The sequence below is a fragment of the Kogia breviceps genome, chromosome 6 (genome assembly GCF_026419965.1).
Source record: "Kogia breviceps isolate mKogBre1 chromosome 6, mKogBre1 haplotype 1, whole genome shotgun sequence".
Taxonomy (NCBI): Eukaryota; Metazoa; Chordata; class Mammalia; order Artiodactyla; family Physeteridae; genus Kogia; species Kogia breviceps.
The window spans coordinates 17,874,072-17,890,035 of NC_081315.1; the positions used below are offsets into that span (position 1 = coordinate 17,874,072).

The window sequence follows — 15,964 nt, forward strand, 5'->3', positions numbered from 1 at the left end:
ATGTACACTAAATTGTTCAGATTGGTATTAATTGAATTTATTGCATAATGACTGAGCTTTCAGTTTTACTTGAGAAGTCATGGTTGGTTTTAAAGAGAAATAGGAAGGCATTCAGGATATTTCTGGTAGAAATGCCAGCTATAATTATCATAGACCTTGGGAATTTTTACAGGGAAGCTATATCCAACCTCTCCATTTCTAAATCATGTGACATGTTTGGAGTCAAAACAGAGTAAAAAATGACAGCCTACTTTCCAGAAAATTCTTTGTATTTTTATCCTTGTTTCCTAAACATGAGCTAAATGTTCAAAATGGTATGAGACATCGTTATTACCTCTGTGCCTATAAATCTCAGGATGAAACCAAGCTAAGATAGCCATTTACAAATCACAGTCACCTTCCTCATTCCAACCTCTTTTTCCCACCTTCTAAAGAGAAACTCAAAGTAGCACGTGGGGCAGGCCATGCAGTGTTAGCACCCTAAACCTCAAGTCTTCCAACCTCGTATGTCTCCTTAGACCCAAGGCCAACATGAATGCTATGGAGGGCAGAACATCAATCCTGTGAAATCTTGACCATGGGCATTCTGGCCATGTGTGGACCCTTATCATAGCCCTTAGGGGCTGTGCTGCCTCAGGAGTCTCAAGCATGGGGATTGCCATTCTCTTCCAAGAATCTATTTCAAACCTTGGTTAGTTTTTGTTTCAAGCAGAATCACAGGTAGAGAATATTGACATGTTTGAAGAGAATGTTCCTGATTTCTCTTCCTTGGGCAGTCCTTCTTGTTTTCACAGAAATCCCACCCCGTATCGGTGCTCTCTTTCCTTCCCTAGGTTTCGCTCATCATATTCAGAGCCTTCATTAACAGTCTCCTGAAATGTCATATTTGGACGATCTAGCTTCTTAGAAATGTAAATAGCTTCTTTTCACAAAAAAAGAAGTCCCAGCTTTGGACTAACAGATCTCTTTTTCCCAGAATTGATAGGGGGTGAGAATCTAACCTTCCTTGCTATTTATTTAACCAAATCTGGTAAATGATGCATTTTTTTTTAAATTTAATTTTATTTTTTTAACATCTTTATTGGAGTATAATTGTTTTACAATAGTGTGTTAGTTTTTCCTTTACAACAAACTGAATCAGTTATACATATACATATGTTCCCATATCTCTTCCCTCTTGATGATGCATTTTTGCTCTATTTATGTTTGTCCTTTTTTTTGCCTAGGTCAAAGAGTTCTACTCATATCAAAATGAACCAGTAGCCATAGAAAATCTCAAGAGAGGCCTGGCTAGTCTATTTCAGATGCAGTTAAGCTCTGGAACTACCAATGAGGTACTTACTAATATTATTAAGGATCCAGAAACGTATTTGTCAATAAAGTTACCAAAATTGTTTATATGGGTTTCTATCTGCAGAAATTCAGTTAAAAAAAAGTTACTGCTATGGTAATGCTTAGAAAAGGTGACTTGGGTGGTTATCTCATTTACATACGAAACGAATTGCCGTTTACCCCAATTTGTATTTGAATACAAGGTAGAGGGAATTAGAGTCAGTCATACTAAGGAGACCTATGGAATGACCGAATGATAGAGATGCAAAAAACCTTGGAGAATATTCCAGTGGCATCACTGTGTATCACTATCCCACGGGGAACTTATTAAAAATATAGATTCCCTGGATTCACTGCAGAGATTCTGATTAAGTAGATTAGCATCTGTATTTTAACAGTTTCTCAGCTAATGTAGGTGCATTGTCAGTTTGAGGAACCACCGGTCTATACAAACCTCCTTCATTTTATAGATGAAGAAATCGAGGTTGAACTAGGGAAGTTTAGTGACTCCTTCAGTACCACACATGGAGTCAAAAGCAAAGCTGAGTCCAAGTTTTCTTGTCTAAATTCAGCCAGTCCATCAGTGGGTGAGAAAATCTGATGGCAAGGCTGGGCCAAGCGAATGCTGGTTAGCTTTCTAGAATGAAGGCTTGTAGAGGCCAGAGGGAAGACTCAGAGATGCTACACTGAGTCTGTACTGAGATACATTTGCCTACATTCAAACTGTTGATGTGACTTATAATGAGTTGAATTAATCCCACAGGTTTTTAAGGATTTCGAATCATACTCAGCTCATCAAAGCATGTGTGTGAACGTACGCGCACACGCACACACAGCCTACATACAGCATTAAAAGTCAATTCCCCTTGCTACATGATTACCCATTTACAAGAGGTTTTGATTATGACCAGGCCATTTGTCCAGTTCCTATTAGACATTAGAGAGAGGTAGGAAATCCTTTATTATTCTTGGGGCAATATGAAGGCACTCATAAGACTCAAACAAAGGGAATGGAAAAGAATCCACACGCTGCAGGAAACATTGAATTCTTCTGCCTTCCTAGCTTGTCAGCCTGGGCAGAAAGGCAGTCCCCCATGACATATTAGAACCCCAATTTTCAAGCCACTTCCCACTGGAACTCAAATGGTCCATGTGAGAATCCCAAACATTATATTTTTGCTTTTCTTTTTAGGTAGATATCTCTGGAGATTGCAAAGTGACCTACCAGGCTCATCAAGATAAGGTGATCAAAATTAAGGCCTTGGATTCATGCAAAGCAGAGAGGTCTGGATTTACAACCCTAAATCCGGTATGCTTGCTATCACTTTCTCTGAGGCAACCAAGTAATTACCTTTTGTAGAGATTATTTTAAAATAATAGGTGAATAAGGTAACAATGGAATTTGGGAACATTTATAATTTTTAGTTTAGGGTATTAGTTTTACATAATATCAAATGAATAGGTTTATTTTAATATATTGCAGGTTTGGGTGATGGGGAAGTGCTTGTGAAGATGAAAAGATAATTCACTATTTGGCTTGATTCAAAGATAAGAAGCTAATTACTTGTTACAACCACATATATTTATTTATTTAGGTCTTGGGTGTCACTTCGAAAGCCACATCTGTCACTACCTATAAGATAGAAGACAGCTTTGTTGTAGCTGTGCTCTCAGAAGAGATACATGCTTTGAGGCTGAATTTTCTACAAACAATTGCAGGCAAAATATTATCGAAGTAAGATAATGTTAGAATTTAAGTTTTCTTTACTGTTCTTTGATATATTATTATACTTGGTTTAAAAAAATATATACGTGTATATATACACCCCCATGTATAGTGCTTCCTCATTTTGACTGAGTTCCTTTAAAACAGTGATTGTGTCTGTTCATCTTTATTTTTCATATTATCTACAGTAATATATGGCATGTAATAAATACTTAATGTTTTTAAATAGAATTTCATTAAAAATAAATTGTTTATTGAATAGAATTTAAATTTTGAAAAGGCAAACTACTTGCTTCATTCTCATTTATTTTCTAATTTCTCTGTCAAATGACTTTAATGTTAAGCGTTAAAAAATGGTGGCATTTGTGAGTTCTCGCCTCAAGATTATTTTTTGTTATTGTTGTTAATAAGCACAGAAAAGTTCCATAGTAACGTGATGTGACAGAATTTTTGATGTGATTTATAGTACTTACATATTCAAGCCTATTATTTCAATTGGAGAAAATTTCTCTGATCAGAAAAGTTCTCACAGGCTAAAGAACTAGAATTTCAAATCTAAGAGTATGTATTCTTTTCAAATTTTAATTCAGAAGAACATCTCTAGCATTAAATGTAAGTTTTATCTTATGTCATTGTTTCTCAAATGTTTCTTCTGAAGTAGCCCTAATGTCAGAGGTACATGGTTGCAAAACCTTGGGAGAAATGCTTCACACCATAAATGCTTGAAATTTTATTGATGTCTCCTCTGGATCAGAACCTTGCGTTCTACTTTGTACTATATCCATATTGTTTTCATATATTTTCATATAAAATTAATATTTTTAATTACTTAGGTTTATCAGGTTTTCATTGCTCTATAACACACCACTCCAAACTTAGTGGTATAAAAAAACAGCAATCACTTTATTATTCTCACTCATAATCCTGGCACTTGCCTCGGTCCTGCTAGGCATGCCTCTCTTGGTGTCTATTGTGCAGTTGCAGACTGTCACTGACCAGAGCTGGTTCAAAGGCTGCTCCCTCACCTATCTGGTGTCTGGGTTGGGAGACTCAAACTACTGAGGCTCCTCACGCATCTCTCTTTATTTCCATGTGGCCTCTCAACACGGCAGGTTTGGGTAACCAGACTTCTTACATGGCAGCAGCTCAGTTCTCTCGAGGTATGTGCTGCTAGCATGCCAGATGAAAGCTGAATTCCCTTTTATGACTTAGCCTTACAAGCCACATATTGACACTTCTACTGTTCTCTATGAGTCGGGGCAGTCACAGAGTCCTGCCTATGTTCAAGGAGAGGGATGTCGATTCCACCTCTTAAAGGGAGAGAGGCAAGCTTCTGAAAGAGCGGATCAGATAAAAATATCATTGAGGCCAGTTTGGGAAAACAAGATTTCCTAATTGTCTTAGTTAATAAGTGAAACGTGGTTGGACTATAGACATCATTTTCAGAGAGCTGGGCTAAATCCAAAAGAGGTGACATCACATATCCAGGCAAATTTTCTTTCCTATAGCCTCTTGTCATAATATTTTTAAATTCCAGACTTAAATTTTCGAATCTTTGAATAAAATTGTTGCTCCAGAAAAATTTCATAATTATCTTGAGGTTTCTGTTACTGCTGGAGATATCACTGTTTGAAAGACATGGCCTTACAGAATTTGAATAAATTAGTATCTTGTTTGCCAAAAGAATGACAGTTAGTAGCTTGTTCGCTCAAAAGAATGCTGCTAATGTGACATTTCTCCTCCTTGGTTATGCAGGCAGAAATTAGAGCTGAAGACAACGGAAGCAGGCCCAAGACTGATGCCTGGGAAGCGGGTTGCAGCCGTCATTAAAGCAGTTGATTCGAAATACACGGCCGTTCCCATTGTGGGCCAGGTCTTCGAGAGCGAGTGCAAAGGATGCCCTTCCGTAAGTGTGAGCAACTGCGTTGTGTGGCCAAATCATGGAATAATCGTGGCTTAAAGTTCTGTTTTCCTTTTGTCTCCAGTGGAAGCTTCGGTTAATTTGTAAAGAAAGTTTACAAAGAACTACCAGCCACCACTGAGTTATAATGGCAGTAGCCTAATAATATGCACCTAAGGTGATGCATAATACAATAATTAACCAATGATTACCATCCACTCATGTCCAATAAAAAATGTTATGACTTAAGGAGAGCTTCCTCAAAGCAGCACTTAGAATGCAGTGGGGATAAGGACCTCATGAAGTTAAGGGGAAAGCATGGCATCAAGAGCACAGACAGGGATCTGAATCCTGAAAGTTCTGTCATTTGGTAGCAATGTGTCCATAGGTGAAATGTTTTACTGACCTCAGTGTTCTGAGAATCGCTGTGAGGACTAAAAAAGGTACCAAACTCTTTGCCTGAATTGGGAACACGTATTTACCATGCCCCAACCTCCCCTACAGTTACAGCCAGAAGTGAGATAGAACATCCCCAAGGCAAAGTGTAGATCATCTCGTAACATTTTTAATCCAGCAAAGAGAAATTTAATTTATTGCATGAATCATTTGTGATGTATGGCCACAGATATGACTCTGGGTTCCAGCATTTCCTAATACTCCACCTCTTGTCAGGAGAGCAAACGCTCGGCTTCAGGCTCTGTTCGTAGCTACCAGAAGATGCTCTACCCTTGGCTATTATTAGTGTTGAGAAAAGTAGACACATCAAGAACTAATACCGTAATTTGCTTAAAGTCTGAGGCACTAATTCCTTTCTAGTTTCTCAAATATACCAAAATTGAATTAAGGGAAAACCAAAATGAGACAAAAAAATAATGGTTCTCACACTTGGTTTTTTCTTTTGTTTTTCTTCCATAAATCATCTCATGTTCTGGTGTAATGTTCTAATGTCATATGAGATGGAAATTATTTAGAAAGGTGACTAATGAAACCAATCATCTTTTCTTATGCTGTTAATTTTTCCCCCCACAGTTATCCAACATTATGAGCCATCTAAGATTTTTCATAACTATTTCTTTATTATTGAGGGAAAGGTTTATGTCTTTGAGGAATTTGTTTTCCAACTTCAGTATAATGTCACCAGTGCAAGCCTTTAAAGAAAAAAAAAAATCTGACTTCACACTGATATGCTGTCTGCCCTTAGAAATGACCCAGTGAATCTTTAGCTAAGTACAACTGGAATTTTGTTTTGGAATATCCTCTTAAAATTAGGTAACCAAAAAGGACTTGAAAAAAGAGCAAAATATATATCTGTTGCTTATTGGAAGGAATGAGTAATTTAAAAACTGGCAGCATGGACATTATTCAGAGTTAGAGGTCACTGATGAGATTTAATACATTTTTTTACAACTGGGGAAAAGTGGTAAACTACGAAAAATAAGTTTTCAGCTTATTTCTAAGCCAAAGGATGTCATTAATTAGAACTATTTACTATTTTTAAAACCACAGTAGCATAACGATGGTGTATGTGAGAATTACCTTTATCTAAATAATACTCTACTTAACATGGATATATGAAATGAACAGTTCAGACCCCAGCAATATGTTTTACTATGGTTTGCAAACTATTTACTATTGTTTGCATTTCATACAGAAGTAAAATAAAGAGAATAGGGAGCTCAAATTATTACAGAAACTGGTTTTCAGTAAGGTTCCACTACATAAGAAACCTGATACAATTCTTCAGCAGTTCTGATATTTTTCGCCTCCAACATATCCTGTTGTTAATGAAATTTTGGCATCATTTCACTATGGTAGTCAAAGTCTGGCCTCAGATAGAATTCCCTTATTGTAACCATGGAATAACCCATATGCCTAGAAGCCTGAGATCCTTTGAGCTAAGTGCTAATAGACAAAAATAGTCCTCCTACAGGGGAATTGTACACAGAGTCAGCAGGCCTCTGTGTTAGCCTCCCAGAGCCACAGGAGTGTGGCACGGACAGGGGGCGATCAGATATATCGAGGTAAGACACAAAAAGCTTCTTTGGCTTGTCAGATACAAAGGAAAGTTTATTTCGGGAAAGAACATCCTTTGTAAATGTGGATGTTCAGAATTATGGATGTGGTGTGGGCCTGCGGCCATGTGTTGCAGCTCTCGGAGCACTGGCAGTCCATCAGAAAACACCTGCAGCCTGACAACCTCTCCAAGGCTGAGGCCGTCAGAAGCTTCCTGACCTTTATTAAGCGCCTCAGGACTGCAAAGAAAGAAGAGATCCTCCAAATCCTAAAGGCTGAAAACAAGGAAGTACTGTAAGTGCCCTGAACATTGTGTGGGGTTGTCTGTGGGAAAGCATTACTGGGTTATTGTTTATTAAGCAAGTAAGATCCCTCTTTAACCAACTGCCTCACCTTCCAATCAATTGTTTTGTTGTTTTGCGTTTTCATTGAACAGTTATACCTCCGTGCAGCAATGCAGTGGTTAATTGACCAGACGTGCAATAACAAGTTTTCAGTAGTGACTCAGAGTGAGCGTTGTTTTTTGAGTATTCATGAGTTTACATCAGGTCTGGATTGGTACATAGATGGGGGGGGCAGGGCTTCACTGTGACACCACATGTGCATGTGCTGCCTCGTTGTTGTGAAACTGTGTTCCCTAGCTATTCATTTACACTCGAAAAGATTTCAGAGTTGATTATAAAACCAAAAAACAAATATGATTTTTTTCAGTTGAAAATGTGCTTTCATTTTTATGTGATCATCCCCATTGAAGCCGTGTTTTAAAAAGAAAATTGAGTACTGAGGTAAACAGCCAAAAGAATCCAGAGAAAAGAAATATGTACATTATTTGAATATTTGATGAGAGAGTGCTTTATTTGACATGCACAGTAAAGAGAGTTGACTTAATTACCAAATTTACTTTGTAAATACAAATACACTTTCTAAGTAAAAGTGTTTTGGTCTTGTAATATAAAATTTGTCTGTAACTACAGATTCAACCATATGACACTAATTATCCTAACTGATGATATAGAACATGGCTCAATTAATTTGACAAACAGTGGAAACTAGCCATTAAGATAATAAAAAGTAGAAAGTGGCTGTTATACACGCGCATGTACACACACACACGCACACACACACACACACACACATACACACACACACACACACACACACAGAGCAGCAGTAGTCACTGAGTTCAAGGGACTCAATTACCCAAGAATAAGAGAATTTAGTTTTTTTTCTGAGAAGTCTGTTTATTCTAGATTGTATTTATTATTTACTCACCTTGAGGACATTAAAAAAATTGATATGAATTCCATATGACAAACCACGAGTTAGTTGGGTACCATCTTCAAAAATAAATATTTAAACCAGAAGTTAAATATATGCAAAATCATAAATTCTCAGACTCTGTTTTCATCATAGAACTTAGGAAAAATATATTTTAGAGTGACTTATCTTTTTATCAACAACAAAAATATGACAAGGATAGTGCAAAAATTAGCTATTTAGAACAGAGATTACACTAAGCCTTAGCCTATTTGTATCCTAAGAATTTTAAGGTGGCAATAATTTGCATGATTGCTTGATGTAGTTTCTAAATCAGGTTATTTACACAATATTGTACCATATCATAAGTAACACACACGTAACGTAGTACGGTGGAAAAGATACTAGGATGCACTAATATCAGAAGACCTAGTTTTAAATTCTGACTTCCAACAGCATACAACCTTTAAGTAGATCATTTACATTTAGCTTCCCTGAGCCTCACTTTCAACATCCATAAAATAAAGAGAATAATTCCTTCTCTTTATTGTAGGATAGTGAAAGTCAGGGTGGTGGAATGTAACGGTTCCCAAAGTTTTTATTATGTGTATCTTATAACTTATAGAATATTAACAAGTATGCCAAGAGGAAAGCCTTCGGTGAGCAACTGAGTTTGAAAAACACTGGGAGAGGCTTCCCTGGTGGCGCAGTGGTTGAGAGTCCGCCTGCCGATGCGGGGAACACGGGCTCGTGCCCCGGTCCGGGAAGATCCCACGTGCCGCGGAGCGGCTGGGCCCGTGAGCCATGGCCGCTGAGCCTGCGCGTCCGGAGCCCGTGCTCCACAGCGGGAGACGCCACAGCAGTGAGGGGCCCGCGTACCACAAAAAAAAAAAAAAAAGAAAAACACTGGGAGAAACCAAGTTAAACAGTTCTCTGCTACAGAAATATCCAGCATCTTTAATCTGATAATATTATGTATAAATTTCCTTAAACATATTCCAAACTTACACGACTTTGAAAATCCCTTTTCTTAAAGCATTTGGTAGGACTAGTATTGCCTGAAAAACACTTTAGGAAACACTGTAATTAAAGACCGTGTACTCCAGTCAGAAAAACCTGAGTTCCAATCCTAGCTATATTTTTACCAGCTATGGGACCTTGAACAAATGACTGGATATCTCTGTTTCTTTATATATAAGAGAGAATATTAGTATTAAACTGATAGAGATGTTCAGTGAGGTGGTGGTATTAATACCAGCATATATTTATTGAACATTTACAATGTGCCGAGCGCTATTCTAAGTGTTTTACATAGACCGTGTAATTTACTCCTCCCAGCAATCTTAAAATAACTACTGTTTTTAGCCCCATGTCATGGATGAAGAAGTTAAAGCAAAAAAAGGTTGCACACTTAAAATTTCTGGTGCAATAATAGACACTTAATAAGTATTACCTCTCTCTCAGTTTGTTTCATTCACTAGGGTTTTTGTTAGGATCAAAATGGTATAGTGCAAGAATACCTTTTTAAAAAAGTATAACATATTAAATACATGTATGGTATGTTATGTGAATGTGGAATAAAATATATATCAATACATCCCTGATATGTTCATTAGTATGGCAGCTAGTTTCAGAAATTTTACCATCCCAAGACTCAGCCAACCAAAGGTTCTTGATGAGTAGAATATGTAGCTAGCACTTTCCTGCAGGAGTTTCAGTCTGCTCACAAGTAATCATTGTGGTCGAACTTGAACTATGGTTGAACTTGAACTATACCATGGTGCTTTTTATTTTTTTTTTTCACCTTTTTTTTTTTTTTTTTTTTTTTACTTTTTAACATCTTTATTTGAGTATAACTGTTTTACAATAGTGTGTTAGTTTCTCCTTTACAACAAAGTGAATCAGTTATACATATACATATGTTCCCATAACTCTTCCCTCATGTGTCACCCTCCCTCCCACCCTCCCTATCCCACCCCTCTAGGTGGTCACAAAGCACAGAGGTGAACTCCCTGTGCTATGCTGCAGCTTCCCAGGTGCTTTTTATTTTTTAAAAAATGAGCAAAAACGTCTCTCTTGGATATAAATGAAAGTGAAAAGAATGTCCCATCTTTCCATTAAATGATACTACCCTAGTTAAGTTATGTATTTGAGAAATGTATATATTTGCAAAGCTAATTAGAGAAAGAATTGATTTGGGGGACCATAGCTTTTATATATGACCCATACAGAAAAGAGTTTGAACCTAATTTATAATATTATTTATATGATTTTATTTATAAATCTCCAAATTATATTTGGCTTAGGCTAATACAGTAAAATTAATTTGTATATTCTGAGTATACATTGAGGAGAAAGAAGGGAGTTAAGGGAGAGATTTCAAATAAAATGGGAAAGGGTCTTTGGAGAAAGTCATTCATTTTTCTTTTGTTTAAATAAAAAATTTTTCACTTCTTTAGGAAACGTAAACCAATGGGGTCTATGAATGGTAGCGATTCAAAAGAATTTCTTAAGCACCCTAAACATTGATATCCATGACTATGCCTTTTTTGTAGACCCCAGCTGGTGGATGCTGTCACCTCTGCTCAGACCCCAGACTCATTAGATGCCATTTTGGACTTTTTGGATTTCAAAAGTGACAGTAGCATTATCCTCCAGGAGAGGTTTCTCTATGCCTGTGGATTTGCCTCCCATCCTGATGAAGAACTCCTGAGAGCCCTCATTGTAAGTCAAATGGAAACTGCAAAAATAAAGGCTCTCAGCTGCTCTTAGGAATCTAGGCAGTAATTAAATTTGCTAGCATCAGAATACAGGCTGAAACTAGAGCCTTCTGATTAGTCATATTCAAATTCCTTTGGGCTATTTTCTTTCTGTTAATCATTGACTGTACAGTAGATTATTTCACATAGTGTCTTCTTTGTAATTCCTCTAAATAACTTAAACTATACTTTATGGAAATTTAAAGATTGTGTTCACCTATCATATAATGTAACATAGGACAAAATTTCAGAGGGGAGCCTTGATTATGCTTCAAAATTTGATTTTAAAAGATTTATTTTTGACTTCAAAAATCTTCATGGTATTTGATGTACAGTACATTGTATAATGTATAATCTTATACATGTTATATATATATATAAGATACAATTCTTCTGATATTAAAAATTATATTGTAGGCAAAAGCTAGAGTTCTCTTGGATCCAAGGTTTAAAAACAAAAAGTGCACTTATTCACTTATGATTTAGGGGAATAGGTCATAATCTTTTTAGAAAATGGGTTTGTTTGAAAAATCTGATAAAATCAGTGAAACCCCTCATTACCCATACATAAAATTTTACAGACCAGTTTTTTGATTCACTGACCCAATGACCCCAGTCCATAAACCTCTCAGGACTTCACAGACCCACGTTAAAAATACCTGGAAGGACTCTAAGACTCTTCAACCCAAAGCTAGATAGTGAATTTGTAAGTGTCCCCAAAGCAAAATTCAGAGTTTGCAACCTAGGAACATAAAAACAATTTCCTCAGGCTTTGGCTTCTTTGTTTCTTTACTTAAAATATCCCTTGGAAATGTTTAAATGTTTTGGTAACCTATTTTATATCCTTGTTTGGCTAATAGAGTAAGTTCAAAGGTTCCTTTGGGAGCAATGACATCAGAGAATCCGTTATGATCATCATTGGGGCCCTTGTCAGGAAGCTGTGTCAGAATGAAGGCTGCAAACTCAAAGTAAGTGCCAATCCAATCTCATTTACCGTATCTATAGTTCCGGACCAATCTATTTAACATTTACCGTGCTGCCCACCATTGGGGCAAAAATCAAATTTGTATGGTTTTTATGACATTAAAGGACTATGACTTCTTATATTTTTCAATTTCCATAATTATTTGAGTTGGCTGGTTTACTTCAGCAATCATATGTCAAATATCTTGGCTAAACACAAAACTCACATATAAAAACATCCATTCAGTAGTATTTGATGAGTGTTTACTCTGTGCTAGGCATTATGCTAACTCCTTAATATAAAGATACATAAAACATTCTACCATCCTCAAAGAACTCCTAGTCTGTTTATCAATGCAAACAGATAAATAATAATATTGAAATATAAAAAGAGTGCGCTGGGGCTTCCCTGGTGGTGCAGTGGTTAAGAATCTGCCTGCCAATACAGGGGACATGCGTTTGAGCACTGGTCTGGGAAGATCCCACATGCCCCAGAGCAACTAGGCCCATGTGCCACAACTACCGAGCCTGCGCTCTAGAGCCCACAAGCCACAACTACTGAGCCTGTGTGCCACAGCTACTGAGGCCCGCGTGCCTAGAGCCTGTGCTCCGCAACAAGAGAAGCCACCACAATGAGAAGCGCCGCGATGAAGAGTAACCCCCACTAGCCGCAGCTAGAGAAAGCCCGCACGCAGCAACGAAGACCCAACACAGCCAAAAATAAATTTTTTTTTTTTAAAAAAGAGTGCTCTGTGAATACTACAGAAGATGCACCAAACTATTCTGTTTGGGAGTGCTGGGGAAGCTGTCACCAAAATGATAATATCAAATAGCTTAGCCTAGAAGAAGTTTTTAGGTGAAGAGAGAGTTTTGTGGAATAAAGGACAGTCTAGGAGAGATACAATAATGTATAAAAAAGCCCAAACTCAAAATGAGCCTGATATGCTTGAGAACAGTGAGAAATTCTGCGGGGCTGGAGCAAAAAATATGTATGTTTGTAGGGCAGATAGGTGGGAGTGCTGATGAAGGAAAGAAGGGAAAAGAGAAGAGAGGTAGGCTGGATCTCTATTAATGGCAAGCTAAGGACTCTCGACTTCACTCTGTAGAGAAAAGGGAGAATAATGTGGTTTTTAGGTGGTGAATGACACACGCCGATTTTTTTAACGTAGGAAGAAGCAAAATGGTATATAGACTGGGTGTCAGCTGCCTTAGGGCCAGTATGATCTGATCAGAAATGTTTGCAACAACCTGGGCACGAATTAATAAAGGTCTGAATTAATGTAGGTGCTTTACGGTGAGAGGAGACAGATTCAAGAGCCCTTTAGGAGATAGAATCGATAGTATTCAGTGACTGATGGGATGTGGGGAATGAGAAAGAGGTGAGAATCCAGGTGACTGTTAAGCTTCCAGGTTAGGATACTAGATGTACGGTGATGTGAACCACTTAAGCAAAATTTATTAGAGAACCTGGTTTGGGGGTGGGAGGAGGGTAGAGCTATTAATTTGTTTTGGCTATGTTTGAATCCTTTGGGACACCAGGTTGGGTTGTCCAATAGGCAGATGGCCACATCCATCCGTAGCCCAGAAGAGGAGTTTAGGACCAGGAATAGAGAGTGACTAAAACCTTAGGAGACAATGGGATTACCCAAGAGAGGCATATAGAGTGAGAAGGAAGCAAAACAAAGGATTACATTTAAAGTTCTTCTGATAATGGGACAGCCTGGTTATCACGTCTTTAAAGTTACCTTATGAGTATAGCTGTAAACTATCCATCACTGTCATTCAGTTTTGTTAATGTTTTTGAGCGACTTTAAAAAAAATGCATCTTTGAAGATAATGAGACTTGGCTACCCAATGGACCATAGCAAATGTTCAAATTTTCTTTTCAACTTTCCGCTGTGGAATACTCATCTGTCTTTTGCGCATATCAAAGACATCTGGACAGAAAGAAAATGATGTATTCTAAATACAAATTTAAGTCATCTGCTGGGCACACAATCCACACTACCTTACTGTCCAAAAGGTACCTGCGGAGCTATTGAGTGCTATAGCTTTTCAGCATTTACTGGCATGAAAGCTACTGCCCTATGACAGTCTAAAATGGCAGCTACACAGGTCACAATGAGTACTAAACCTCTATTTCCTTTTTCTATTTGTTTTTGCTTACATTTTGATCGCCCTGTATCCTAATTTCTTTTTTCGCCAAATTTATATTTGAAAAAATTCAAACTTATGGAAAAATTGTAAGAATAGCACAATTCCACTAATATTTGTATACCTGCTTCATCTAGATTTGCCAATTGTTAACGTATTGTCATATTTGCATTATCTCATTCTGTTTTATTTCATTTTATATTATTTTGGTTGAACCCTTTGAGAGTAAGTTGCATGCATCTGACATTTCACCCCTAAAGACTTACTTCTTATTACTTGAGTGCCATTGCGAGTTCATACTGCTACCTCCAATTCTATAGGGTTCTTTCTCTCCTTCTGTCATTCCATAATTATACCTTTCTTCTCCCACAGCGAGAACCGTGGTTCTCAAGAACATTAATATCCTGACTCATTTGCTCAATCCTAAAACACGTACAAAATAATTTTGCAATTGTTACACCAATGTCATTACAAAAACCAAACTGACTTAAATAAAGTTCAGGACTTCATCACAGTCTTTTTGACCTTCGAATATATTTCACTAAAGGTATACAGTCAGAGGACTATGTTCAAACATTGCTTGGATTAATTCTTTTTTATTCTCTTCTGTTTAGTTAGGTTATTACTCTGATATACATTCATGTTCATTTGTTTCTGTTTGAAATCAATTTTAGCCACCTTTCATCCTTGTTGACTTCATTTTATTTCTTGAACCTGTGGAATAGTAACATGATTCAAAAGTCAAGACTTTATTTTAAAAGTTCCTCAAAGAGGTCTCATACCCTTTCCTACCCTTCCACCCATTCTCACCTACCTTTTCTACGTAAGCGGTATCATTCGTTTTAGGTTCTCCTTTCTGTTTCTTTTTGCAACAGTAAGCAGATGTACACACACCTTTTATTTCTTTTTTCTTGCACAAAATATAGCCTTCTCTATACACTCTCTTGTATCTTCTTTTTTCCACTTAACAACATACCTTGGAAATCACCCCATACTGGTTCACAGAGATCTTTCTCCTTCCTTTTACAACTGCCTAGTACTCTATTGTGTGTTAAACTGAGGCACAACCGTTTATTCTCCCATGTGTGGTCATTAGGTGGTTTCCACTATTTTTACTATTACAAATAATGCTTAAATGAATAATCTCAGGCACACTTTCTCTTAATTTTGGAGATATAGCTTCAGGGCCAGGGCATTGGATCAAAATGCAGATTTGTTACCTTTTGCCAAATTATCTTCCATGGGAATCATAGCATTTTTTGCTTCCACCTGAATGCCTGTTTCCCTGTAGGCTCAATAACAACGTATGTTATCAAACTTTTGTATTTTTAAAGATCAATCTGATAGTTGAGAAATGGTATTTTTTTAAGTACATTTGAAGTTTAGCATCTTCATTCTCTTTGGGGGCCTTTTTTATCTTCCCTACCCCCCGTCTCTCTCACGGTGTGTGTGTGTGTGTGTGTGTGTGTGTGTGTGTGTGTGTGCGTGTGCACGTGTGTGTGTACCTGCAGCCTGGCTTCAGAGTTTATAAATCCTATAGATGAATTAGATCTTAGGAACCTTTATTTTACAGATGATACTGAAGCCCCTAAAACATACGTCGCAGCAAAGGTAAAATAAGAGCCTAGATGTCCCTATTTCTAATTTGCTTTTCCATTAAACTATTAACTGCTAGTTCATAGTTTCTAGGCCAGAAAACTGAAAGGCCTTTTCTGATTAAAGAATATGTTTGAAAAGTACCTAGCAAAGTACATGCTACATAAAAGGCATTCAAGGAATGTTTTTTGAACAGTATGTCAGCATTTATCAAATTTGGAATCAAGTGGAAACAAGCACTTTTTAAACATTTAGAACAAGACC

The 15,964-nt window shown here is 37.2% G+C and overlaps 1 protein-coding gene across 3 annotated transcripts in view; it reads left to right on the forward strand.

Moving 5' to 3' along the window:
• MTTP (microsomal triglyceride transfer protein) overlaps positions 1-15,964 on the forward strand; it is a 56,438-nt gene that overhangs the window by 22,353 nt on the left and 18,121 nt on the right. For all 3 annotated transcript variants that reach the window (XM_067035542.1, XM_067035540.1, XM_067035541.1), the window contains 7 exons: positions 1,227-1,334; positions 2,525-2,641; positions 2,928-3,067; positions 4,814-4,964; positions 7,108-7,265; positions 10,784-10,952; positions 11,848-11,955. In XM_067035542.1, the coding sequence (XP_066891643.1) occupies positions 1,227-1,334; positions 2,525-2,641; positions 2,928-3,067; positions 4,814-4,964; positions 7,108-7,265; positions 10,784-10,952; positions 11,848-11,955 (951 nt within the window). The remainder of the gene's footprint in view (positions 1-1,226; positions 1,335-2,524; positions 2,642-2,927; positions 3,068-4,813; positions 4,965-7,107; positions 7,266-10,783; positions 10,953-11,847; positions 11,956-15,964) is intronic.